Genomic DNA, 27,478 nt, shown 5'->3' with positions numbered 1-27,478 from the left:
CAGAGAAACAGGTTTTCCCAAGTAATAGAGTTGGGATGTCAATATGAAAACCTGCCTTATCTTAGAGACATGTCAGCACTGAAGGAAGGAAGGAAGGAAGGAAGGAAGGAAGGAAGGAAGGAAGGAAGGAAGGAAGGAAGAGGAAGGAAGCAGGAAAGGAAGGAAGGAAGAGGGAAGAAGGAAGAAAGGAAGGAAAGAGGGAAGGAATGAAGGAAGGAAGAGGAAGGAAGGAAGGAAGGAAGGAAGGAAGGAAGGAAGGAAGGAAGGAAGGAAGGTTGGTTTTATTCAAGAAGCAGGAATTGGTTCCTTATGCATAGGCATGTCTGCAGTGACTGGTGTGGAGGTATTATGTATGAGAGCGAATTGGGTCAAAATGAAACTTGGGGTCAGACTATGTCAGGACTGTGTCCCTAGGGGTTGGGTGTCTGCCATTTAAGGTAGCCTAAGGGTTCTAGCCCCCCAGTTTCATATACATGAGTGTTAGCTTAGTGGCATTACGTGTTTAAGGGTGTTGTGTAGAAGCCGAGTGTCGGACTGCAGACAGTATTTTGGGCTGCCCCAAAGTATATTTTGCCGGGCAGAAATCTTTCCCTTTAGTGCCTTATTCAGACTGCTCATGAAGCTCTGTGTTGAATAAGGAGGAAAGAACCAACTTCAGGCTTGTATTTAACTATCAGGGGTGCTAATTTAAGTGGACAGTTATTGATCCATGTTGTCTGTTTCCTTTTTTATTCCCCGGCAGCTGGAGATGCATGGCAACCTTTGCAACCTTTGCGTGATCACTTTCCTCTGCAATAGAAATTGTGTTTGTGCATATGTGGGGAAAGTGATGCTGCAGCGTCAAGCACAGATAACTGAGGGGTGTCCATTTCATAACAAGCCGAAGCACTCTAGAGTCCTTTCAATGAGACCTTTCAGCAATAAAGCTGGAGCAAACACAGTTATTTCTGTATTGTCAAAGGCTTTCACGGCCGGATTCAACTGGTTGTGGTGGGTTTTCTGGGCTGTGTGGCTGTGGTCTGGTGGATCTTGTTCCTAACGTTTCGCCTGCATCTGTGCAGAGGCATAGCTGCAAGGGGGCCAGGGGGTGCGCGTTGCATCAGGCACGCCTGGGGGGCAGCAAAATTTTCAGGTTTGTTTTTTGTATTTTTTTGTATTTTTCAGTTTTTGGTCTGCAGGGAGCGCAGTTTTTAGGCTAGCAGCACCAAAATTTCTGGGAGTCTTTTGGGGACTCTCCTAATGATACCACCCAAGCTAGGTGAGGTTTGGTTCAGGGGGTCCAAAGTTAAGGACTCCCAAAAGTGCTCTCATCCCCCATTGTTTCCAATGGGAGCTAATAGGAGATGGGGGCTACACATTTGAGAGTCCATAACTTTGGACCCCCCTGAACCAAATTTCATCAAACCTGGCTGGTATCATCAGGATAGTCTCCTAAAGATACCCTGAAATGTTGATGCTGCTAGCCCAGGGGTCTGCAACCTGTGGCTCTCCAGATGTTTATGGACTACAATTCCCATCAGCCCCTGCCAGCATGGTGGCAGGGGCTGATGGGAATTGTAGTCCATGAACATCTGGAGAGCCGCAGATTGCAGACCCCTGTGCTAGCCTAAAAACTGCATCCCCTGCAGGCCAAAAAACTGAAAAAACACTAAAAAATACAAAAAAACCACAAATTAACATGGGGGGGCAGCAAAACTCAGATTTTGCACTGGGCTCCATTTTCCCTCGCTATGCCTCTTCATCTGTGGCTGGAACCTTCAGAGGTGTATCACAGAGTTACCGCATGTTACCGATCTGTAACAGACTTCCCTCTGTGATGCACCTCTGAAGATGCCAGCCACGGATGCAGGCGAAACATTAGGAACAAGATCCACCAGACCACGGCCACACAGCCCGGAAAACCCACCACAACCAACAGTTATTTCTGGCCCCCATCCTATCCCTTGGGCATGCCTAGGGTAACTTACCATGCCTTGTGGCTTCTCCACTGTCACTGTGGTTCAGCCTTATTGAATTCTTTCAGGCTGGAAACCTGGACAGATTGAAGGACTCCTGAGTGAGAATCATTCTGTATTGCTGTCATTAACTTGTCAGTTCTGCACCAAGGTAAAAGCCATTTCCTGTACACTGTCAAGAAGACCAACAGCGTCTGGCTTTATAGCATTTTTAAAAGTACAGAGACTTGTTTTGATCAAAGTGTTGAAGCATAATGTGATCTGAGAGGATGTGGAATGGTATGGTATAGTTCATCTAATTCAGGGGTCCCCAAACTTTTTAAACAGGGGGCCAGTTCACTGTCCCTCAGACTGTTGGAGGGCCGGACTAAAAAAAACTATGAACAAATTCCTATGCACAAATTATTGTAAAATGTTTGATTTCACTTTTCAGCCTTTCTGTCATGGTCTATTTTTAGAACAGTGACCAAAGTATGTCAAGTACAGGGTGGGCTCCAAATATTGTTGGGGAGGCTGTGGAATACCTTCCCCTGTAAAAAAAAAAAAGCAGAACTTTCCCAATGAAGCATTCCATCTAACCCAGGATTAGGTATCTTCCTGGGTTCTTTCCTCCCTAGCAGCCAGCGAGCGATTCACCAGCCTGGCTGATGCCAATGGGAGTGAGGCGGAACAGAAAGCCTGAGAGCAACACATGGGGTAGCCGAGAGGGAAGGGCGGAGCAGGAGTTGCCACGTGTAAGGTTTCCAACTCTGGGTCAGAAAATTCATGGAGATTTGGGGGTGCCATCATGTAATTGCAATCAACAGCCGTTGGGGCCAGTTCCTCCTCTCCCTCGAGCCCCCACTGCACATGAATGGAGCCATCACCGCCATGCCTGGCGGGCCGGATAAATGCCTTCAGGGGGCCACATTTGGCCCCCGGGCCGTAGTTTGGGGACCCCTGATCTAATTGGATCTCAGAAACGAAGCAGGATCAATACTTGGATGGGAGACCACCAAGGAAGACTGCATGGAAAGGCAATGGCAAACCATCTTCTTCTCACTTGCCTTGAAAGCCCCTTGCTGGGGTCAGCATCAGTTGGTTGTGACTTGATGTCACAGACATCATATAGGATTTTATGGCACTGTGGCTCTGGGCAGAATGAGAAGCAGAGCATGGAAATTTGTGTCCCATCTTTTTGACTGGTTTTTAAGTGTCAGGGTAAACGTGGAAACTGGTCAGTCAAATGTATGTGTTTACTTTCTTCATTTATACCTGGCCTTTCTTCCTAATGTAGACCCCAAGCTGCTTACATCATACTCCTCTCTTCCATTTTGTCCTCACAGAAGCCCTGTGAGGTAGCTGTGTAGCTGACCCAAGCTCTGAGTGTGGGGCTGGCCCAAGGAAATCCGGTGAGCTTCTATCACAGGGCATTTATACACTCGTGGGCTGCCCGGCAGTGAGCCAACATTTCCTTCAGGTCAGATTTTCAGTTGTGCACACATCCCCCCCCCCCTCACCAGGTTGCACGTCAGATAATCTCCACGGTTTGTGCAAGTGGGTAAAGTGCAACTTTTTCCTACCTGTGCAGGGAAAGTGAAGCAGACAGTGTACATTTGCTTTGTTTTGGGTTTTCTGCTCCTCTCCCCACCCCCGCCCCATAGGAGCAATTCTGTCCACTCAGTGACTGGCATTTCCAGGAGATCAATGGGGCTTATTTTAAAAATGTTTTGACTCAGTTTATTGCAGGAGCGATAGATTGTTAAAATGGAAGAGGGCTGAGAATAAAGTTAGAGGTGCTTTGTTAACCTTCGAACCCAAGGATCCAGTTTCTAGTGTTACTTTTCCTTTGGATTGCATACACCTTTGACATCTGAAATCAAGAACCTAATTTATAGAGCTTTGCATGTAATATCAGATGTGCCTGATTGTTCTTTTCACTCACAGATCCGTTTTAGATATACAAATAATTTCAGCCAGACACTTTTCAGTCAGATTTTATGTGCAAGCGATCTGTCAATGCTGTTACAGAGGGACTCTTTTGTTGTGGGCATTGCCCTGTGTACACCTTCTCTGTGAATGTGAGTTTGTCCATCCAGCTAATAATTTCAGATGGAGATTGCAGCAGCTGACACATGCCAGACCAAGAATTTTGTATACGTAATACAATGTGCATGTGATTCATGGAATGCCCACAAGAAGTTTGAGGACCAGAATTATTGAGCATCGCTCAAAAGTAAAACATGGACATCAAGAAGCATCCTTTGTACAGCATTTTACTGAAAAGAAACATACTGAAAATGATCTAAATTTTGTGGTTTATATAAATACAGAGCTCATCATTTAACTGTGCTGACATCAACTTTTACAAAAGACAACTTTTACAAATTGAAGCAAAACGGATCTACTAACTCAATCTTAATATGGAAATAGATTTTTCTAGTTTCTAAGTCCATTTTATTACTTTCCCTTTAATTCATGTCTCTTTAAACCGGTTGTTGGCTCCATAGTCACCCTTTTGGTCATTAAGTGTTTGCAGGACCTAGTAAGTAAAGGATACATAGGTGTCAGAATGAATATTACATCAGCATTCAGCTGGCTGTAATTAAATTACACTATTTAATATGCAGTCCAAATACAAACCTTTCTGCAACATAGCATTGAGCAGCAATCATCTTAGTCCAACTTGAAGGGACACATCAATGAAATTTATTCTCGCAATTTATGGCATGTAATATTGAGGCTGTCATATGATTCATAATATTTATAGTATTTATATTTTTAAGAATATAAATATATATTCTTAAGACCTACATATTTATTGTATTTAGTCCATATGTACTTTATTGTATGATGATGTTTTCTATAAAACATCTATTTTTGTTTTATATATCAGCAGCCTACTCTTTATGATAATATGATAGTGATCCCAGAATATTATTACCTCACTGATGAGGTAGACAATATTTCCACGATGCTCGTCTGCATCATGATGAGATAGACAGGATTTCCATGAGCTCGTCTGCATTATGGACTCGGGACATTCTGTTACTATTTGCGCAATGATGGTGTGAAATTAGCATTTTGGCAACAGATTCTCACATAGGACTTTGATCCTTGCATTTCATTTCTATCCGCTGTTAGAATAAATTCGCACATTTGTTTGCAACCTTTTGCTTATTTTTGTAGCCTGGACATAATACCTTTGCTGGTTTTCTTGGAAACCTGTCATTTTCTTCATTAGAGTCTTTATAATGTTTGAACCAAGTATCCAGAGAAGACTAGACAAGAGAGAACATTGGAGAGCAAAGTGCTAAACTGTGGTGGAGGCTAAATTGATGGAAATTGGCTGTTTAATTAGGGAAGTGAACTAGAACTAGAATTGTCACTTCCCTTCGTTACCAGACACCATAAGTACAGTGCTTCACGCTAGCTATAAAGAAACAAGTAAACCTACATATTTAGCATCTGTCTAGAATCCCAACATAATCCTGCATGTTTAAACATTCCTGCAGGATGTTTCCAGGCGATGTGAAGAGACACGTTCTAAAGTTGACTAGGTGCATGGAAGCCCAATTCAGATTGAGATTGCAGTAGGTCAAAAGAGGGGGCCTAGACTGACCATTTTTCTAATTCAAAACAAACTGAGGGGATGCAAGTTACTTGGTAGTCAAAACATAGCTCATCTGTTGAACAGCTTGGATTTTCTCCACACACCTTGTTGTCATTAGCATTTGACATAGCCAAGCAAGCAATAAAACAAAGAATTTTACATACTGAAATACAATTGGATCTGGACAGAGTTCCTACTTTCAGGTTGCCAGTCAGTTTGAAATACACCCTTGTCTTTGTATCTCACAACCTAGGAAATAAATATTTAGAGAAGGGCTTTTACCTAAGCATGCTGTTCAACTCTGCCTTCTGCATTTTCAGAAGGGAAATTCAGGAAGATTTCTCAGTGGGGACTGAGAAATTCATCCTCAAAGACTTTGTCTGTGTGGGGGCAGAGGAACTTTAGAACACTCCTTTTAGATGTAGTTTTTATAGTGATACTTGAATATAGTGATACGAGGTTTTGGAACCATTAATGAACAAGAGCTCTGATTACACTGTCAACTAGAATTAATATTTCCTTGTTGATGCTGTTTTTGCAAACTACAAAGCTGGTGGCCAGGTTTTGTTTAATAGTGTACACATTTTACAGCAGCAAGAAGAATTGATTCACGGTAGTTAAGACTGTTAGGATTTTTTGGTAAATTTTATGACTATCAGTTTTTAATCAATTTCATGTATTTGTTTCAATTTTATAACGACTTAGAGCCCCATCCAGAGGCAGCAGCAGCGTGGCCGGTGTGAGCCAATGTTACCAGTAGTTGCCCTGTTGTGCCAGCAGCTGAAAAGGTAGTTTAAGTTTGTTCAGCCCAGTCGGGGCTTCCTGGCAGCTGGGAGGCTTTTTTGCATTTTAAGCCTCCCCACACCTCCAAGAAGCCTCGGGGGGTGGGGGTGGTAGTGGGGTGGTATGACTGCAATGCCCTAGCTGGGTGCCTGGCCCATTGGATGGGGCTGCCTGATATGATTATTTATATTTTATTTCTTTTAGGCCAGTTGTCAGTATTGTTATTTGTTATTATTGATCATTGACTGTAAATAAAATATCTATCCAGCTCATCTTTGCAGCCCCCTTCATGGGGCAGTTCATGTTGGGAAAATGGCATCATGGTGGGTTAGGAATACCAGCCTCCAGGCAGAGCCTTGGGATCCCCCAGTACAGCTCACCTCCAGACTTACAAGCAAGGATGTAGGTAAGGTTTTTTTTTCCAGGTTCAACCCCCCCATTACATGTCTGAAGCTCCGCCCCCGTTTGTGGGTTTTTTTGTATTTTTAAGTGTTTTTTCAGTTTTTGGTCAGCAGGGGATGCAGTTTTTAGGCTAGCAGCACCATAATTTCAGGCGTTTTGGGGGAGACTCTCCTGAGGATACCACCCAGGTTTGGTGAGGTTTGGTTCAGGGGGTCCAAAGTTATGGACTCCCAAAGGGGGTGCCCCATCCCCCATTGTTTCCAATGGGAGCTAATAGGCGGTGGGGGCAACACTTATTATTATTCTACACTATACCTTATTATTAGGGCATTCCCCACCATCCACAAACCCTCGAGGGTTGTTAACAAAATTTTAAAAATCAGTGACATCATAAAATACAGCGTAAGTGTGATCAATATTGAGCCATAAAATAAGAGCATTCTATAATAAACCCACTGTGGTTATAATAAAATGTTTGACTTCCAGTGGTAAATGGTGGTAGTGGAATACATGGGAGCAATAAGAAACAGGGTTTAATAGTTTCTTCAAGTCCATACTAAACCCCAGCACGATTCCCTTACTTGCTGTTCTGTGTAGCTTAGGTCCCATACTGTCTCCAATTCCTCCACGACAGCCAGCATTTCTGAGCGGAGGTGGCTCCAAGTGGAAAATATGGAGACTGTACAATGAACAATTACACTGGACTGAGGAGAGTTCAAGCAGGTGTCCACCCACATAGCTGAAGGATAATAAAAGTCTTGTTTCTTTGAAGTAATTGATCCTATCTCATACCAATTTACTATGGCTCAAAGCAGTACTAAGCTGTCAGCCTTCCCATGATGTAGCTTTTTCATCTTGTTATGAAGCTTTTCAGTGGTGATTCAGGCATGCTTATTAATCCGCAAGCATATGAACAACTATAGCTGCCTTATTATACCAAGATACTGTCTGACGCCAGTTCCGTTTATTCTGACTGGCAGCAGCTCTGTGGCCAACACCTGCCTCCTGTGGCTGGAGATACCAAGGATTAAATTTAACACCTGCTGCAGGCAAAGCAGATGGCCTATGAATGAGCAACAGCCTTTCCCCTATAGTGGCTTGCAGGAGAACGTGTGAATTGGCTCCAATTATTCTTGTTATTAACTTCATTCGTAACCAGACTTCCTCACTGAGACTAAAAAACAATGTCAATGTGAACACAGGTTACCAGGGACTGAAGATCCATCCATCTCCAGAAGAGAGGCCCCAAAACATTATCCCACTCCACATATGGGTCTGAGCTCTAGGGCCCCAGATATGTACCAGTTTGTTATATTTAATTGCAAGCTCTTTGGGGCAGAAATGCACATGGAAGTAATGTAAACCACTCTAAATGCATGAGAGGACCCCAACACTGTGGCATCCACCAACATTTTTCCTAGCACCTACCAAGTGATTTTACAAAGTAGGTGGAATCTGGTGAACCCTTCACTAGAGTGAATATGTATGTATGTATGTATATGTGTGTGTGTGTATGTATGAATGAAAACATTTATATCACCCCTTTCCTCATGGTTCAAGACAGTTTACAATGATTGCTATTCTTCCCTGCACTTGGGATTCCTCTGTGTGGTTGGCTCCATCTCCTGTGGCAACCATTTTGTGGTTGCACCCATTGCACTGATCCAGAATTCTACAGGTACCCATGGGCTCAGAAAGGTTGGGGATCCCTCAGGTAGTGGATATGTAATCAATACATTGTAAAGGAAGATAAAATAACTACAGTGCTAAGAATTTATTGCAAGGTGCTGTTGTGAATGGTAATTGTTTCTCTTTGTCCTACATATTTGCATAGAAATGTTGCAAGCCGTAATTCTTCCTATGTTATGACACCCACACTAGTCTACAAGAACCCTTTATGCATCTTATAAAAGGGACCTCGAGCAGGAAAGCTTATGGCACAGTACATCAGTTAATCTTTAAAGTGCCACAAAGTTCTATTAACTGGGCTACCACTTTGAAAGATAATCAAAACTATGACATTTAGGATTCTAATTTTACTGTAACTACCTTAACAAACCTGTGACTCACTTGCTGTCCATTACAGCAGTTTAGTATAAGTAGTGAGAGGTCTATCTATTCCTAGTTAGATTTGAATTTGGTATAATTACATTTTTCATTGTGCACTTCCTGCATGTCATGATCCCTTGACCAAGCTTGCTATCCCACTTAAAAAAAAACTTTTAAATAAAATTAACGCAGAGTGGGGAACGGAAGAACTGGACTCTTCAGCACAAAAGCGCTATTCCTTCCTGCAACACATAACTTGAATCGAGGAGCCCCACAGTGGTTGCTATGGGAAATGGATGCTGTGTGAAGATGTCCAGGGATGCTGTGCTGTGATGTCATCTAGTTGCTAGGAGGTGAATTCGACGGTTGCTAAGGGACCACACTGCGTTGCCGTAGTCTGGGAAACAGCTTCCGCCAAAAGACGTTAACCGTCGGTTGCAACGACACAGCTGTTTCACCAAACCAGCCTTGTTATCCTGGCTCCCCGATAGGTTGCAACTGTCGCCAATCAGAAAGGAGGAGGCGGGGCTAATCCTTGGCGGGCGGTTTGCAAAACAAATGCTGCCGTTTGCCGGGAGGCGTTTGCTTAACTGAGGCCAATCGGGCGAGGATGTCGCCTGTGATGGGCTCATTGACGCGTCACTCAACATATCCGTTGACCCGACGGAGGCTCAGCGGTGTTTTTCCCGCCCTCCGTCCCGTGAGCTGCTCTCCATTGGCTAATATTCCTACCAATCGGACAAAGTGGGTGGGCGAGTCTGCGGGCCCGATTTTCTGATTGGTTGTGGCAGCGGCTGAGCAGCAGAGTTCTGACGTAGGATGGACGGTGGGTGAAAGAGTAGCCATGGCGGGAGGGATGAAGCCCGAGTGGCGGCGTTGTCATCCGTGTCGTCCCCTGCTAGAGGCCGCCTTTTTTTTGGTGCTGCTCCTGGGCGCAGGTACGTTCAGGAAGCGGGTAGAAGAACACCTGAGGCGGTATCGGTTTGTTGAGCGGCTGAGGCCACCTTCTTGAGTGGTTCCTGCACTTTCTGACAGCGGTTCCTACGTGTGAAGACATTGACACGTGACAGAGTTTATTTTTGAAAGTGACATAAGGGGCTTTTTGAGCTAAAAGTCCAAATAATATAGGGAGGGCATGATGTAGATTTGGAAATGACTAGGATGGGGCGGGTTAAACCATCTCCATACCTGTTAGGTTTGCCACCTCCTATTCGAAGCCCAGAATTATAGCTGATCTTTAGACAGCATAGATGCATTGCCCTGGAGAAAGCAGCAATTTTGCAGGGTGGCATTATATTTTCCCTGATTTCCCAAGAATTTCCCACGCTGGACTTGGGAACCTGTGGCTTAAGCTTTACGTGGGCTTCTCTTGTGGCTATTTTCAATATTATTATTTAACTTTTGCAATGGATATTGCTTGGCCTTTTGGATTTTATGAGCCAAGGATCTGGTTTTCTTGCTTATTTTATGGTTGTCTGTGTAGGCTTTGGTGGCCCTCAGTGAATAATAATATGTAACTGTTCAATATTCTTACTTAAAGTTGTAATTCATTCCTTAACCAAAGGTCTCAAGTCAGACCATACAACATTATTCCTATAATATTTTATTATTATTATTATTATTATTATTACATAAATGTAAGAATACATTTCTAGATTTGAAATTAGCCTTTTGTAAATAAGTTGTAATTCTGAATGAATGTGCTTAAGAAATAACTGAACTAACTGGAATTTAATTCTAATTGTGGGTGTCTAACATTATGCTGTAAATTATGCAATGTGTTCCTCCCACCACTTAATTTACTTATTTTCCCCAAGTTCTCTTTGACGTGAAGGTTCTGCTGACACACACACACACACACACCCTGTGTGGTTAATCTTCTGTTAACCGTTGTGCAGGCCATGTGGAAAGTCTGTACAAATTATTATTTGCTCATGTATTTCATATGTGGGGCAGAATGCTCCTTACTGCCTGACACACTGAGGCAGGCTGCAGCGTTGCCCTGATCACTTTGGTGGATTGTGCATGCGTTTGTGAATTATTTTCTGACACAAAGAGGGCTTAAAATTAGATCATATATGACTTGGCCAAGATAGTTTGTTTTCTGGCTCTCCAGATTTCCTTAAGAGCTGGCCGACTGCTGATCAATCATTTTTTTCTCGCAGCGCACTCCTAGAAATGCTGAGCGTACCGTTTGCTTTTTTGCATTCCTTGTAACATTTGTCAGACATGCTAAATCTAAAGTTTGTGTTGTGCAGATGTTGAGTGTGAGTGACACTTGGGGGGTTGGCGGTCATCCTTGCTGGTCTTTTGTTGAATAGTTCCATCTGTGCCAAATACTGGTAGAGTGACTGTTTTCTAGCTAGTAACAGCCATGCTCAGAGATATAAAACCACTGAAGCTTCAAAAGCTCTTTTAAATTCATATTAATTTTTAGTGATTTGATTTGATTTAACACCCCGCCCTTCCTGGCTTAAGCTGGGCTCGTGGCGGCTAAGAGACCTAGTTGAAAACAATCATAAACAATTGTCCATGTAAAATCCCACCTCCACCCAATTTTATAAACAAGCGCAGAGAGAAGGAGAGTAATTTTCAGGGCCAACTTAAATTCATAGAGATCTTATCAGCTTTGATTGTAAGCATCGCAGAAAATCTCAGTTTTACAGGCTCTGCAGAATTTCTGGACATCCCAGAGAGCCCTGATTTCTGCTGGCAGTGAATTCCACCATGTAGGAGCTAGGACCGTAAAAACCCTGGCTGCGGTGGATGCTAGCCATATATCTTTGGGGTCGGGGATCCTCAGAAAATTGCTATATGTGTTTAGATGGAGGCTGAAACTGGACTGTTGTTAGTAGTTGCTGAAATTGCAGGTAAGTACCGTGCTGTATTATATTTGGTGCAAAGAAAGATGGTGATGGTCCAGATGGTACTCTCCCTTGTGTATTTTTCTTTGAAATGGAATAGTTAATGTATCATTTCTGTGCCATACCTGCTGTAGACTGGGCGGGCATTCTGCAGTTTTGTGGTTTTGCTAATTCTGACCCTCATCTTGTATAATCAGCGTAGTTTTTTGCTCCCTGAAGAGCAGATCTGATTTCTAGCCATAGGAAGATCTTGCCAATTTATCCAATGTTTTTATTTTTTCCCTTGAACCCTGAAGACGGACAAGTAATTTCTCTTAAAGATCACCGCATGCACACAGAGAACTCACCCAAGCAGTTTTGCTACACAAACACTGTGATTCCCAAATGGCATGACATATGGACCAGAATTCAGGTAAGAGTCAGGGTGACAGTGATGTTCTGATGGTTTAATGGTGGAACAAACCATAACAAGACAAAACCAGCATGGCTTTTCTTCAAAGGGAAGTTCTTCTCCAACTTTTTGGACTTGGCAAGTATTAATAAGCATGTGGGTAAAACTAAGCCAGCAGACACTATGAGCTTCCAAAAACTTTTGCAAAAGGTCTCTTCAAAAACCTCTTGTATAGACTTGGCAATTGTCGGGTGGGGAAATGATTTTGGGATAAACAAGTGATTAAGTGTACTTTATATTTTTTAAAAATAGTTGGAAGTAGTGAGTAGAAGTAAATGTGCAGTTCTTATGCTGATGGGAGTGAGCCCTGGGTTCCCCAGGCTTAGGACTATTTAATATATTATCTGGAATTGGAGACAAACAGTGATGTGGCCCTGTGTGTAGATGACACCAAGTTTTTCACAATGGTGAAAAAGCACACCAGATTATGAAGGGTTCCAAAAGGGTCTCTCTTAACAGGGTCAAGTGGGCAACAGCACAGCAAAGGATATTTACTCAGTGCATAGCAGTAATAGGAAGAGGCAAATTCTGTGTTGGGAATTGTTAGGAAAGTCTTTAAAGCAGGAATAACGATAGATCGTTTTAGGTTATTATGCCTGCCTCATTGTACAAGTGTGCACAGTTATTGAGGTCTATTAATAGATTAAAACTCACTCTATTTAGAGCTGGATCTCCTGTCTAGTTGGTTGTACACTGTGATACAGGCTGTTCTAATAGTCAACTTGAATCTGTGACCTTGTCGTTCATCTTTGTCTTTTTAAACTTTTGGTGGACATTTTAGCGTGTCTCTTTATACTGGTTGCTGTGGGTTTTCCAGGCTGGCTGTGTGTTTGTGGTCTGGTAGATCTTGTTTCTAACTTTTCGCCTGCATCTGTGGCTGGCATCTTCAGAGGTGTATCACATAGGGAAGTCTGTTACATACTGTGTCCAGTGAGAAGGGAATGTTTTAGTGAGGTATATATTGTCCATGTCCCAAGGTGGGGAACCAATCAGTAAGTGTTTGGGTGGAACTTGCTATGCAAAGGTGTAGTTGATAGTATTGTATTGCAAGTGCACTCCCTGGACTGAAAAGCCCCACCCGCAATACAGTACTATCAATCACACCTTTGCATAGCGAGTTCCACCCAAACACTTACTGGTTGGTTCCCCACCCGGGAACATGGACAATATATGCCCAAGTAAAAACTTTCCCTTCTCACTGGACACAGTGTGTAACAGACTTCCCTCTGTGATACACCTCTGAAGATGCCAGCCACAGATGCAGGTGAAAAGTTAGGAACAAGATCTACCAGACCATGGACACACAGCCCGGAAAACCCACAACAACCAGTTGAATCCGGCCGTGATAGCCTTTTTCTTTATAATCGGTTACGTCATAAAAACAACGAAGAGGAGTCTTGTGACAGATTAAACACTAATAAATAGATTGTGGTTTCAGCTTTTGTGACCTAGAGTCCATTTATCAGAGGCATGAAATATATCCTCAGGTGGCAGATACCAACCCTCTACATGCAGATAAAGTGAGCATAAAAATGTATGCCACAATAAATCTGCTAGTGTCGAAAATACAACAAATTTGCTTGGCTTGTCAGGAATTCTGTTATTACATTCTCCTTTAACCACCTACTTTTTCTTGAGGAAACATACCTGGCCTTTTCAAACTTCACTTATATGCTGTGCTTCCTGAAGCTCTCTTTTGTAATCTGAAGTTCTTGGCAGTCTTCTAGAAGAGGAGGAGTTTGGATTTATACCCCTTTCTCTCCTGCAAGGAGACTCAAAGGGGCTTACATACTCTTCCCTTCCTCTCCCTGCAACAGATGCCTTATGAGGTAGGTGGGACTGAGAGAGTTCCAAAGAATTGTGACTAGCCCGAGGTCACTGTTTGCCTTTTAAACTGTGAAATTCATAAATGTACCCAAGTTTTGTCCTGGCAGTTCAAAATACTCTTTGTTTGGTGAATGTTCCTTCTCTACCCTGCAGATCCGAATAAACAGCACCAAGATGATCCGCATTACCCAAGTTGAAAATGAGGAGAAACTCAAAGAGCTGGAAGAGTTTAATGTGTGGAATTACGTTGGCTCCTTCTTCAAAGAGAAGCTCAATGATACCTACATCAGCATAGGGCTGTACAGTAGTAAAACCTGCTTGAAAGTTGACCTTCAAGAACCAGACACCACCTACAGTATTGTCATTGCTCGCAGTATGTCCTATTCTACTTTAACTTGCTGCCTTGGTGGGGAAGTTGAGTTGGATTTCATCTGCTCCCTATAACAGTAGAATCTTAAATTGATTGCTTCCAGATTCTGGGACTTGCAGTTTTCACGCATTCCGATCATGTTGCAATCCAGCAGAGATGCTAGAACCAGAAATGTGACAAATATAGTCCAGAGCTATTTTTATTCCTATAGCACCATAACTAAAATGGCTTCTGTTAGATAGCACTAGTTTTAAAGATAAAGACAGTCCCCTGTGCCATTACTGACCCATGGTATGATGTCGCATCATAACATTTACTAGGCAGACTATGTTTACAGGGTGGTTTGGCATTACCTTCCCCAATCATCTGCACTCTTTCTCCAGTAAGCCGAATACTTATTTTACAAACCTCAGAAGGACAGAAGGCTGAGTCAACCTTGAGTCAGCTATCTGAAACCGACTTTCGGTGGCATCAAACTCAAGTAATGAGCAGAGCTTGGACTGCAGTATTGCAGCTTGCCATGCTGTGTCATGGGGCTCCTAGCACTTGTTTTAGTTGTCTAGGGAGCAAATACCAAGATGTTCAAGATTCATGTCAGCCAAATAATCGGCCTTGCACGAATTGGTGTTTGATTTGTTGAACGTGACAAACACAGAATCTAACGTTGACGTGTTCTGTAAATTCTTGTAGTATTTGCGATCTCATCATCTTGGGGAAACCTGCCCAGCTTTTCCACTGAAAAAACGTACAATGGGGCAGTTTTCTTCTGTTGCAAAACATGCACCAATACTTCCCCGCTGGTTATGAAGTCGGCCCGCGGGGGTCGCAAGGAAGAGGCGAGACGCGGTGATATCATCCGGTGGAGAGAGCCAGCGGCAGGAAGCGTGATCCGTGGATCTGGCAACTCTGCCGTGTGCTAGTCCCTGGCACCTTTTATTAGGGTTTACAATAGGGGCGTGTATGGGAGGCGGGAGAGCGGGAGAATATCATATGATACATGACATCATGGGGTTGCCTACGTGCGGGAGGAAACGTTCGCGTCTGGGTCTAATCCATACCTGGGGCAAGCGCCCCTTTGTCCCTTTGTCTGGGACATCTGGTGACCGTGAGTCAGGCATCTCATGACCTGTGACTCACGGGGGCCTGGGGGACAGGTGAGCGTGTGCGCCCAGAAGGACACAGATGGCACAGGCATCCCTGCGCTCTTTCTGAGGTCCTGCTGGGTTCGCGGGGCTCATCCTTACAGGTTAACTATTGAAAGTCCATTGTCATATTATCTAGTGTGGCTCCCACTCATTGTGACTGGCTTATGTGTAGATTCTGTATTTATCCTGGGGAAATCAAATAATTTCCATAATGCATGTAACAGTTACAGTTGTACTACCATGTATGCTTAGTACCCACGTTTAAAGAGTGAATTGGCCCTGTATGCAATTTAGATTGATCAATTGGTGTGTACGGAGAGGGAATGTAGATGAAGAAAATTAGTACTGCCAAGAAAGAAAAACCATTTCATTGAGGCTACATTGACTCACCTACCTACCTCACAGGATGTTTGTTGTGAGGGGGGAAGGGAAAGGAGTCTCTTTACAGGAGAGAAAGGGGGGATATTAATCCAACTCTTCTTCTTCTTCTTCTTCAATCTGTTTCTGATAGTGTGGATTCAGTTCCCTCGTTCACTTTATGTTAGTGGATGTATGTAAGTAGTGTTGTTTGGGGATTTCTTTTTTTAATCGGGGCGTTCTGGCCGGTACTCTAAATGGTTGTTATTGGAAAGTATGTGAGCAGTCATCTTGAACTTTGTTTGCCCCATGTGAGTTTTTTCCCCTCAGTGAAACCTTATGGCCATGGTGGCGAACCTTTGGCACTCCAGATGTTATGGACTACAATTCCCATCAGCCCCTTCCAGCATGGCCAGTTGGAATTGTAGTCCATAACATCTGGAGTGCCAAAGGTTCGCCACCACTGCCTTATGAGAAATTAGTGTAACCATTAACTGCTTTTAATCCAATTGGTCTGGGAGTTGACAAGCCAGTCATACAAACTTGCTTGACATGGAGACGTTTTGTTTCTTGCAGCATTTGATCTCAGGCTTTTCGTGGTTTCATTTCTGGGCCTCCTGCTGTTCTTCTGTGGTGATTTGATGAGCAGGTGAGCATTTGAATGGATAGAAATGAACTTGATTGTGCTTAGGAGTAAGCAGTGACCTCTCCTGTTCCTCTGCAAAAGGCTCCAGAGTTGTCATTTGTTTGGTTTATATTTAAGGTAACTGAGTGTAATTATCCTGGCGGAATTCTTACACTGCTGGTGGGGGGAGCGACCATGATTATTCCTTAATCATGAAGGAAAAATCATGCCAATGTAACAGTATAAGAGTCCATGTATACCTTAGTAATTAAGGGTTGTTGTAAATGCTAACATGAATCTGAGTGGCTGATAGACTCGTATAACTTTGACTCCAGACTGGAATGTCAGACCTACCTCTTGTCGGTTTCCCTGTATTTCTCCATGGAAAAGTGTTTGCAAAAAAATGACTACATCTGAATTGGCCCTGAAAGACTGCCTTTGGGAAACAAAACCCAGCGTGTAGCTTCAGTTTTTCTTTTCCCCTGCCTGGTTTCATGGTTATCAAGGAAACAATTTGCTTGGAACATTCAGGAGTGTGTGCATGTGCTTGCAAAAAATCCCCAGTGGTGGCCCAGAGCAAAGTGGACGACTAGAAGCTACTTAGGCCAATTCCACAGTGGATTTCAGGGGCATCCAGCCGTGTTGAGAAGTCACCTTGTCTCCAAAACACGGTGCAGCATCAGAGATGAGACCCCTCCCTTTTGGAAAGAGGGCAGTAGTGAAGTGGTTCCTTCTTGCCAGGCCGCACAATTGAATTCTGCAAGGCTTCCCTACCTTGTGGGCCCTGATTGGAGTATGTTCAATTGCCTGGTGAATGGGTTGGAAATCTCCTGCTGCACTATATCCAGGCAGAAAAACACAGAAAATTCTAGTCAGTCTCAGGAGGCATTGCCTTCTATATCTTTAATATGAGAAGGTGGCTTTGTTGCCCAGACAGTTGATTTCCTTTTCGCTTTTCCTTCTGGCCAACGTGGCTTTCTCACTCCTGGATGAAGCTTACCAACTCCATCCAAAACTGGAGGTGGCGGGCCACAGCTCTGATGTGATGCCACCCTGCCACTCCCAGCGAGGCTTCCCAGTGGCGTGGGAATGCTCAAAAAGTGACGAGTCCTCTTTGCTGCCAAGAATATGGGCCGCAATAGACTTAAGCTGGCATAAGTCCAAACGGTGGCCCACCCATGTAACACCGGCAAAGGCCAGGAGGGAGGCAACGTCGGCTCCTTTCCTAGCCATGCTCCTGCCTGCCCCACAGCAGCAGGGGCCTTCGGACACTGATGTAGCATTCAGTGCTGCAGCCGCACACCAGCGGGATCACCCCTCCACCAGGGTACGTGTCCCAGGGAGGGCATTTCCGCCAGTGCAGCGGTGTGCTGCTCCCAAGAGCGGATCCCCCTCCCCGCGTCCCATTTGGATGGGGCACTTAGTCTTGCTATCCTCTTGGTTGATCTCTGGCGGACTTGTAGGAGCATTCCTGTCCCCCACAGCAGGGTTAGCGGCAAACTTTTGGATTTTATGCACCCAAACACAAATTCCACAAAGGTTCAGAATAGTCAGACCTCTGGAATCGGTGTTTTATCAGCTGTACCCAGCTGCCTTTCCCAAATCTTCTGGCGTTTGTAGGAGACTCATTATTCCTGACTATCTTTATGTATAGAGAGGATTTCTCCACAGCAACCTGGATAACAATGGTCTTTTTTTTAGGAGCTCGCTCTTCTTCTATTCGACTGGAATAAGCATTGGCATGCTCAGTTCGCTGCTCATCCTCATCTATCTCATGTCCAGAATGGTGCCCAAGGTGAGTGATGCCACCCTTCCACTGCTCATATCAATCAGGGCATTTTGTAAAACACCTCTCTTTTAATCGCTTCTGTTTCAAGAGCGCTGCAATAATTTCCTCCTAAGGTCTTGTTTGTTCTTTCTGCGCCCTAGAAAAGTCCCATGTACCTCATGCTGGCGGGAGGCTGGTCTTTTTCTGTTTACCTCATCCAGATGGTCTTCAAAAACCTGCAAGAGATTTGCAAGCTGTACTGGGAATATCTGCTGTGTAAGTGTGATCCTCACACCTCTTTCATATTTCGGAGGAAACCTGTTTAGGGAACACAGGTTGTGTCACTTCTTTCGGTCTCTGTGCCTCAGAAAATGTCTCCCTTCAGGAATTTGCCCTTTGCTCCCAATAAGCTTGAGGTTAAAAAAAATGTTTAGAAGTTCTCACTGAGGCCAAATGAGCTGTGTGCATTGTCTTAATTACTAGGAATGAATGGTTGCTTTTTTTCTGTTTCTTTTTCTTTTTTTACTTGCATAGGATTTGGATACTTTAAACAGACAGCTCATCCGGGATTTGGTTTGTTGCCTCTTTGCAATACAAGGGGTTTGAGTGGATTATGGAGGAAATAAGGACATCATTGAGGTGGATGAATGTAGGCCCACGGCTCAAATGACCAGTCTGAGGTTGCCTGTTGTGCAACCCCAACCTTGTCAAGCTTAATCTTGATTTTTTTTTTTGGCCTTGACACAGGAATTAATAACCTTGACTCACCTCCTGGCTTCAGAGGGCATAGCCCCTGCCCTTGACACAGTGCCTGCTGGGCAACCAAGCCTCTCCCAGGAGTGGTGTAGTGGTTAAGAGCAGGTGTACTCTAATCTGGAGGAACCGGGTTTGATTCCCCGCTCTGCTGCTTGAGCTGTGGAGGCTTATCTGGAGAATTCAGATTAGCCTGTACACTCCAACATACGCCATCTGGGTGACCTTGGGCTAGTCACAGTTCTTCTGAGCTCTCTCAGCCCCACCTACCTCACAGCGTGTTTGTTGTGAGGGGGGAAGGGAAAGGAGTTTGTAAGGCCCTTTGAGTCTCCTATAGGAGAGAATAGAGGGATATAAATCCAAACTCTTCTTCTTCTTCCCTGTCTGGGAGTTGCTTGCCTCATCACCACCCTTACCTTAAGGCTCAGTGCTGTCCTCATTTCCATTTGAGATCTCCAACAGGGCTATCTAGATACTCTTATTTTCTGGCGCTCAAGAGCTTCTGATTTCCTGCTTCCTTCATGTCCCATCAGACCAGGCGGCTGGTGCCAGTTTGGTATAGTGATTAGAGTTTCACACCAGGATCTGGGAGACTCAGGTTTGAATCCTTGCTTTGCCTTGAAATATGATAGGTGACTTTGGGACCAGTTGCCAATCTGGGCCTACCCTGCCTCACAGGGTGATGATTATGAAAATGCAGAAAAGGAGAGAGATGTAAATGGCTTTGGGTCCCGGTTGGGGAGAAAGGCATGGCATAGATCAAGTACATAAATTCAAATCCTGAACTGCAGAAGATACTGAACCAGATGTATGTCAGTCACTCTGCCTTGGCCCCTCAACTTCTGCTGGGGCAAAGTGCGATTGCCAATAGAACAGAGTCTGTCCTTTCTCTCAGCTTGTCTGCTGAGAGCTGGCTGATCTCCATGAAGCTGGAAGACAGCTTTTTGTACGCTTCTGGACAATCCACTTCCAATGGAGATGTCTCTGTTTCTCTAGACCTTTGCATCATACCTTTATTAGTAGAAGCACACATCTTGGGCAAAGGTGAAACTTGGATAATCATACTTTATTTGAATTTGTTTGTTTGAAGCATATTTTAACCACATTCTTTGCAAGTGCTTGAAGCAGTTTACAGAATTGTTACATTGATATTCAACAAGTCAAAATCAGTGTTCCGAAAGCAATCCCAAACCAATAAAAGCAGCAAAGATAACTTTTACTAATGATGGAAAAGGTATAAATAATCTGTAGTGGTCTTCTGGGCAGAATGTCTGGTGCTTTGCCTTTTGGTGCCTTCTATACTCTTTGCTGGGTTGGGGGTGTTTTTTGTTGTTGTTGTTGTCCTTAAGCTAATTTGCTGTATTCCAGATGAACAGACTGACTTACAATGTGATCCTAAGGAGCGTTACATCCTTCTTGGTCTGTTTCGTTGAGTAGATCAGGAAGGGGTTTACTCTGCTTAGGCGTGCACCGTTAGTGAAGAATCTCATTTCCTAGCCTCTGGTTATTTGGCTGCAGTTATTCCTGAAGTGGGAATTATTAAGATCCCAGGAAACTGGACTGATTTTATTTCTTCATCCTTTTCTTCCCTCCTAGGCTACATGATCGTCGTTGGGTGTCTCAGTTTCGCCATCTGCTACAGACACGGCCCCTTGGAGAATGAGCGCAGTATCAACCTCCTCACTTGGGGCCTGCAGGTGCTGGGGTTGCTGCTGCTGTATTGTGGCATCCAGATCCGGCAGGTCGCCATCGCTTTGATTATCATTGCCATCTGCACTAAAAACCTGGAGTACCCAGTCACGTGGGCCTATGCCATCTACAGGTGACGGTTGGGTGCCATGGGTATTGCTTGCCCTAGAAGGCGCAATCCAATCATAGCATAGCTTCATTAATAGACTTCTAAGATAATGAGCCATGTGTCTGTGTCTCTGTTTTGAAAACACTGCAAGAGATCAAACCTTTCCTCTCTTTTAATATTTGGGAGAATTGGCATTTTCTACATGTATTGCTTAGTCCTGTATCAGTCCTGAATTTCAAATTATCTAGATCATCTGGGTAGATTCTGTGTCTCCAAGTTGCGCCATTCTGTTCTATTTCCTATCACTCCTTGGGTTCTATTTATGTCATCTTGCATTGAATTTCACAGATCTTCATGGATAGAATAACTAGACAACCTCTGTGTCCACAGAGATAACACTTAGTGGAGGGGGATTTATTTGGTCTGTAGGCATACAATTCTGTAACACCCCTGATTCAGGGATCATGGGGAAAGTGCACCAAGGTGTTTCTCAAGGGTTGCTGGGGGGGGGGAATGTCATTTGAGGTCACAATAAAAATTAGGTATGATCTGTACACATTGCGTTCAAATGGAAGGTGGGGGAGAGAATGAGGTAGGCACTAGGACCCAGTGGAGCATTCTACAACAAAGAATGTCCAGAAAGTGGGGATGAATTAATTCATAATTATGCTTAGAACTTTTGGTGGAAAAGCACAGAGGCAGGCTCTTTCTTACTACAGTAGGGTGAGCCACAATCCTCAAGGTTGTAAGGTAGGCACTAGAACCAAGTTCTCCTGTACCCCCTAACCCCAAAATCTTTGGCTACCTCTCTGTTTGGTCTCTGTGTGGAAAAAAGATACAGTTATACTAGTGTTTAAGAATATGCTAACTGGTAATTGGACCAGTGGACTCCCTTCTCTGACTGCTGTTACATGTTGCTAAAATGACACGTACAAAAAGTTTCCAGGCAATCGGAGTGGCAGGACAGAATCTCGGCCCACAACAACCGTTACTAGCTCTCTGCCTTAAAGCTTGAATTTGTTGGGTATGGCTGGGAAAGAGCGGTATCTGAGATACTGAGATCAGGAATATTGGCAAGAAGCCAGGATCGGGTGTTGAGAGGTGATGTTGCCACTAATGCCCTTGCTGTCCTAGCAGGAAGGTGCGTGCCACCGCAGAAAAGCCCAGCCCGTCACGCCTACTAACTAAAGAGGAATACCGCCTGCAGGGGGAGGTGGAGACTCAGAGAGCCCTGGCGGAGTTGCGGGAGTACTGCAGCAGCCCAGAATTCTCTGCCTGGAAAGCAGTCTCCCGCATCCAGTCTCCAAAGAGGTACTGCCTGGGGTGGAATTGTGCTGTGGAATTTCTTTGGAGATATACGAGTACAAAGTCTAGGTGGGGCCAGATGCTGTGCCGATTTTTAAAAATGTTGTTTTGATCAAGAAGAGTTTGGATTTATATTCCCCCTTTCTCTCCTGTAAGGAGACTCAAAGGGGCTTACAGTCTCTTCCCCCCCCCCACACACACACACCAAACACCCTGTGAGGTGGGTGGGGCTGAGAGCTCCAAAGAACTGTGACTTGTCCAAGGTCAACCTGCTGGCATGTGTTGGAGTGCACAGGCTAATCTGGTTCCCCAGATAAGCCTCCACAGCTCAAGTGGCAGAGTGGGGAATCAAACCTGGTTCTTCAGATTAGAGTGCACCTGCTCTTAACCACTACACCAAGCAGCTGCCACCACAGCACAGAGATCTGTGCTGTGTGACTGAAGTTAAGCTATGGCAATCATCTTGTGGCTGGCTCTGCCTCTTATGGCAGCCGTTTGTTTGCTGTGCCCACCATGCTGGGTCAGAATTCCAAATGGGCTGGCAGGTTCAAAAAGGTTGGGGACCCCTGCTCTAGGAAAACCAAACCCAATTGTGGAAGTGAGTTAGGATCTGGGGCAGTTAAAGAATAGGGAATAGGACTGAGACCTAAAAAGCCAGGGATTCTTTCTCTGTGCCTTGAAAATTTATGAAGTGTACTTGCCTTGTACCACTGAGCCCTTTTGGGGGAAAGCGTTTTTTTAAGTCAAATTAATAATAATACTAGTAATAATAACAACAACAACAACAATAATTTTGGCTGCCGCCATACTGTTTAGAGACTTGGGTCTTAGAAATTATTAATTAGACTTAATGACATCCCAACGTTTAAAACATGCTTGAGGTTTGGCTAGCTGCTGCTGTAGTATCCTTACTAGGGAAGAGGCCGTGGCTCAGTGGAAGAGCCTCTGCTTGGCATGCAAAAGGTCCCAGATGCAATCCAAGGCATCTCCTGTTAAAAGATCTGGCAGTAGTTGATGGGAAGTCCCTGTGCCTGAGACCCTGGAGAGCCCCTGCCCGTCTAAGTGGACAATAGTGATTTTGATGGACCAAGGGTCTGATTCATGTAAGGCCACTTCACGTGTCTGTGTGTGCTCTCTGTTTACCTCCAGGTTTGCTGATTTTGTGGAAGGTTCCTCACATCTTACCCCTAATGAGGTCTCTGTCCACGAGCAGGAATATGGGCTGGGAAGTTCCTTCCTGGAAGACCAGCTCTTTGAAGACGGAGAGATGGATGATGACAGCTTTGATGAGGACAATGGCATGGACACCTCGCTGCCCCAGAACCACTTAGCATTCATGCAGGTGGATTAACTGGCAGTGCCCCCTGCTGATGTGGGGTAAGAATTGCAGTTTTGTAGCCCTCTTCCACAACCAGCTCTCCAATGCAAAGCCTACTGTGTCTGCGTACTGTGTGAGTCATGCATCCTTGGCAGATGCTGCAACCTGGGAAAATGGTACGTACTTACAGGCCATTAAAGTGCCGCTATCCATTCCAGACAAGGAACCAAAGGTGGGCTGTACCAGACTTGGCATATACCCAAGCGTCTTGAACCAAAGTGCCGTGCAGACTGCAAATCAGCTGAACCCAGGGATATCATTTGTGAATGAGGCTGAAAGACGGGTGCAGTGAGGTAGGGCTGAAACTGCTAATGATGAGGTCTCCTAACCTTGAGACAGGTGCTGCTGAGGAAAGAAGGGTTGAAAAGAAAAGACTCTGGTTTCTAGATGAGGCAAGGATTTGACACACACACTCTAACTTGCATGTTAGAGACACACAGAGATTATCCTTTCGAGACCTCCTGCTTTGAGGCATGCTTGCCATGGTAGTCACAAGAGAGAAGTGCAAATGTCCCTCATCTCAGGGAGCTCCCCGCATATGTTGGGTGACTCGTTCGTCAAATTGACCCTCCACTTTACACTGTTGTATTTTCTTGCCTCATGGTTCTTGCCTCATCCATCAGCATCTGCCCCTCACTGCATTTTTTGGCTTTTGTTTGCTTCCAGATGCAACCACAGGGGTCTGTGCGACCATCACCTGCTTGGTTTTTAATCTGGACTGCAAATACTTGAACTGGGGAGGTAGAGACTAGTGTTGCTCGCTGAGAAAGCATAATGACAACGGGCAGTTTTCTGATGTTCCCAGACGACTCTACTATCCTGTAAGTGGGAATCCTCACAAACATTGCCTCAGCTTTGGGCACTGCAAGAAGAGGACTGCTGTGCCTTGACTGCCTCCTGTGAAAATCCTGCAGCTGCTTCACTTTATTAGCATCCTTTTTGGTTGCTGTTTAGCCCTTTAGTGTTCTTTGGCAAACCTGGCAGGGCGTGGAGTCTCTCTTTGTATTCCTGTGCAGATGTTGCCATTGCTGTAGCATTCTAGGTAAGACTTTGCTCTGAGAGTTGACAGTAGGAAACTTCCGGTGACGGATATGTGTGTCTTTTGGGCACGTATAGCTCACCCCAAAGAACAATAAGATGTAATAGGAGTTACCTTGTGGTTTGTTGCACCTGTTTCTCCTTTTTTGGAGGGTTGGCTGTTCTTGCACTTTGAACTTAGCTTGAAAGTTTAATAGCAATGTGACTTTAAAAAATTCTACTTGATCAAACACATTAAAATCTATGTCATCAAATAGATTCAATTACATGAATATCTGTTCTATCAGCAGCAGAAGCTTGGTACAAGCTGGTAAAGAAATCGCAAAATCAGCTCTGAAAACATTTCCACACCTGGTAAATTCTGCCACTGCCTCCAGATAATACCTGGAATCAAAGACTTGACAAAGATCTGCTTCCAGGTTATTTTATCAGTATATCTTAATGGTCATGGAGTTCGTATTTTTGCAAAATAGCTCTACAAAGAAATGGAGTAAAGGCCTATATTTTAAGCATAGCTGTTACCCAGAGGTTAGTGGGATTGAATCTTTTTTTTAAACGTTATTTGGGGCTCTCTTGAGTTTTTTCAGGCATAGCCTCTTCAAAATAGTCACTGGTATGTATGACTTTGTTTATTGTGCCTTACTTTTCTGCCTGCACAAGCAAACACAAGGGCAATATGTAGCCATAATCTTCTCACCTGTTTTGCGTGCCCTGTATCTTCCTACCAGCCTGTTGCTCAAATGTCTGCAAAGTGCTCACACTTTCCAAAACTTCTGACTTAAATACGTGCAAGCAGGCTTTTCTGTGTGGAAACATCTTTTCTCCTTTTAGGGTTTGGGTACTAAAACATAGAAAATGGAGAGAACTTTGCGTTGCTGATGTCCGTGTGGTTTTGGGCAACACAAAGTCATTGCTGAAAACTACCAATAGTGTGTCATTCCCCCATCCTGCTGCCTTTACTATGTATTTTCTCTGGCAAAATAGTATATCAGGATTTAGGGCAGGTAGTTGCAGAGAGAATGGGGTGGGGATGACAACATAGGGCTGTCTGTTACTTTTTAATCTCCTGCTGTTTCCTTGGTAGCGATGCAACCCATCCTCTTGTGTTCTCGGTGTTCAGAACTCAGGACTTGAGAGTAAAATAGCCAGTGATTATTTTCCCCCCCTTAAAAGTTGTGCTGAGGTCTGAACCAACAGCCGAGCATCCATCCAACTATTTACCAAGCAAGCAAACATGTTTGAAGCCCTCTTAATTTTGTTTTCTTTTGAGTTCTGTGCAAAATCATCTTCATGCCCAAACGTTGCCTCTTCCAAACACTGCGACTGGCATGAAAGCACTGAGCTTTCCCACTTGGATCACCTTATGCACATTTTGTGGGAAAGGCAAAATACTTCATTTGTGCTGTGAATCTTGCTCCTTGTGGGATATAAGCCATAAAAGGGGGGTGGGGGGTGGGGTTATGTGTGTTAACAGTATGTCAGAATTCTTGCAGTTCTAATTTTTTAACATATATGTATTTCTCTATTTTTTTATTTCCTCAATAAGGCAGGTCAGTCTTTAAAAATAGTATTTGTTACACTGAATGTACTGATATACAATTGAATGCTTTGTTTGAGTTGTAAAGATTTTTTTAAAAAATAAAGTCATGTTCTGCAGAGGAAAATCCTGCTTGTGTGATATGACATATGGACTAATGGTGGTGGTTAATATACCCACCTTCTTCTCCTTGCTGGTAGTCTCTCTTAACTTGGCTGCGAAGAGCCTCTGCCTTGGGTCTCTCACAAACCCCACTTGCTTCTTAACAGTTCAGAACAGCTGTACTGTTACAATGATGAGCTGTGAGGTCAGTTCTTGTAAGTCGGCGAGGAAGCCAGTGGGCGTCCTCCCCTCCCCCTTCCATCTGGTGATTGGTGTTCTTGAAGAAAGGCCACTTGACTACAGAGGTGTTTATACCAGGGGTCCCCAAACTACGGCCCGGGGGCCAAATGTGGCCCCTTGAAGGCATTTATCCGGCCCACCAGGCATGGTGGCGATGGCTCCATTCACGTGCAGTGGGGGCTCGAGGGAGAGGAGGAATCGGCCTCTCTGGCACAAGGGGCTCGCCCGCCCCATCACCAGCACGAAGTATCGGGGGAGCGAAGAGGGCGACTCATCTTCAGTCGGCGGGGAGGGAAGCAAAGCGGGTGTGGATTTCCTGTCCCTGGATGCCCAGGACGGCCCTGAGGCGCAGGGTGGGGGAATGAGAACAAACATGCTTTTGAGAGGACAGGTGACTGTTGAGCCCCAGTCGGGGCAGGCTTTCTATCTCGAGGCTGGGGCAACAGATGTCGCGCTCCCCAAAACACACAGTCACCCACGACTGCTTGAGCGAACAGGGCACTGAATCCACTGCTTTTTTTTTTTTTTTTTTTTTTACAGGGGAAGGTATTCCACAGCCTCCCCAACAATATTTGGAGCCCACCCTGTACTTGACATACTTTGGTCACTGTTCTAAAAATAGACCATGCCAGAAAGGCTGAAAGGTGAAATCAAACATTTTACAATCATTTGTGCATAGGAATTTGTTCATAGTTTTTTTTAGTCCGGCCCTCCAACAGTCTGAGGGACAGTGAACTGGCCCCCTGTTTAAAAAGTTTGGGGACCCCTGGTTTATACATATATATGTATGCTTCAAGAGCCAGTGGTGTAATGGTTAGGGTGTTGGACTAGGATATCAGAAACACAGGTTTGAATCCCCTCTCTGCCATGGAAACTTGGCTAGGTGACCTTGAGCCAGTCACACACTCATTGGCAAGTATTTGGATGCGAGACCTCCTAAGAATACTGGAGGCATGATGTGCAGGCAGGCCATGGCAAACCCCTCTGAATGTCTCTTGCCTTGAAAACCTTACAGGGCTGCCATAAATCCGCAGTGACTTGACAGCAAAAAAAAAAAAGGTATGCTTCAGTCAAACAAACTCCATTGAAAAGTACTGTGGTTGAGGTTGACATTGGTTGATTGTGCAAGGCATCGAGCA

The 27,478-nt window shown here is 44.4% G+C and overlaps 1 protein-coding gene across 2 annotated transcripts; it reads left to right on the top strand.

Annotated features, from left to right (window-relative positions):
- Positions 1 to 9,575: 9,575 nt before the first annotated feature.
- On the top strand, positions 9,576 to 26,124 carry NEMP1 (nuclear envelope integral membrane protein 1). 2 transcript variants are annotated; one of them, XM_048490756.1, is made up of 10 exons: positions 9,576 to 9,719; positions 11,942 to 12,057; positions 14,077 to 14,296; positions 16,372 to 16,444; positions 18,122 to 18,215; positions 18,350 to 18,464; positions 20,538 to 20,763; positions 21,877 to 22,050; positions 23,194 to 23,421; positions 24,089 to 26,124. In XM_048490756.1, the coding sequence occupies exons 1-9, from the start codon at positions 9,626 to 9,628 to the stop codon at positions 23,393 to 23,395; spliced, it is 1,314 nt and encodes a 437-aa protein (XP_048346713.1). In that variant the 5' UTR covers positions 9,576 to 9,625; the 3' UTR covers positions 23,396 to 23,421; positions 24,089 to 26,124. The 2 variants fall into 2 exon arrangements, with proteins under 2 accessions (XP_048346713.1, XP_048346712.1); XM_048490755.1 differs by having other exon boundaries at positions 23,194 to 26,124.
- Positions 26,125 to 27,478: the final 1,354 nt, after the last annotated feature.

Source organism: Sphaerodactylus townsendi, linkage group LG03 (assembly GCF_021028975.2).
Source record: "Sphaerodactylus townsendi isolate TG3544 linkage group LG03, MPM_Stown_v2.3, whole genome shotgun sequence".
Lineage (NCBI taxonomy): Eukaryota > Metazoa > Chordata > Lepidosauria > Squamata > Sphaerodactylidae > Sphaerodactylus > Sphaerodactylus townsendi.
Note: the sequence above shows the minus strand (reverse complement) of the source record. Positions and strands in the feature narration are given on the sequence as shown.

What these genes read in the sequence shown, in the direction of transcription:
- NEMP1 (XM_048490756.1), top strand. Translation starts at nt 9,626, where the DNA reads ATGGCGGGAGGGATGAAGCCCGAGTGGCGGCGTTGTCATCCGTGTCGT. An exon ending in GGTGCTGCTCCTGGGCGCAG is followed by an intron (nt 9,720 to 11,941) that starts GTACGTTCAGGA and finishes TGAACCCTGAAG; the next exon opens with ACGGACAAGTAATTTCTCTT. An exon ending in TGTCCAGAATGGTGCCCAAG is followed by an intron (nt 18,216 to 18,349) that starts GTGAGTGATGCC and finishes TCTGCGCCCTAG; the next exon opens with AAAAGTCCCATGTACCTCAT.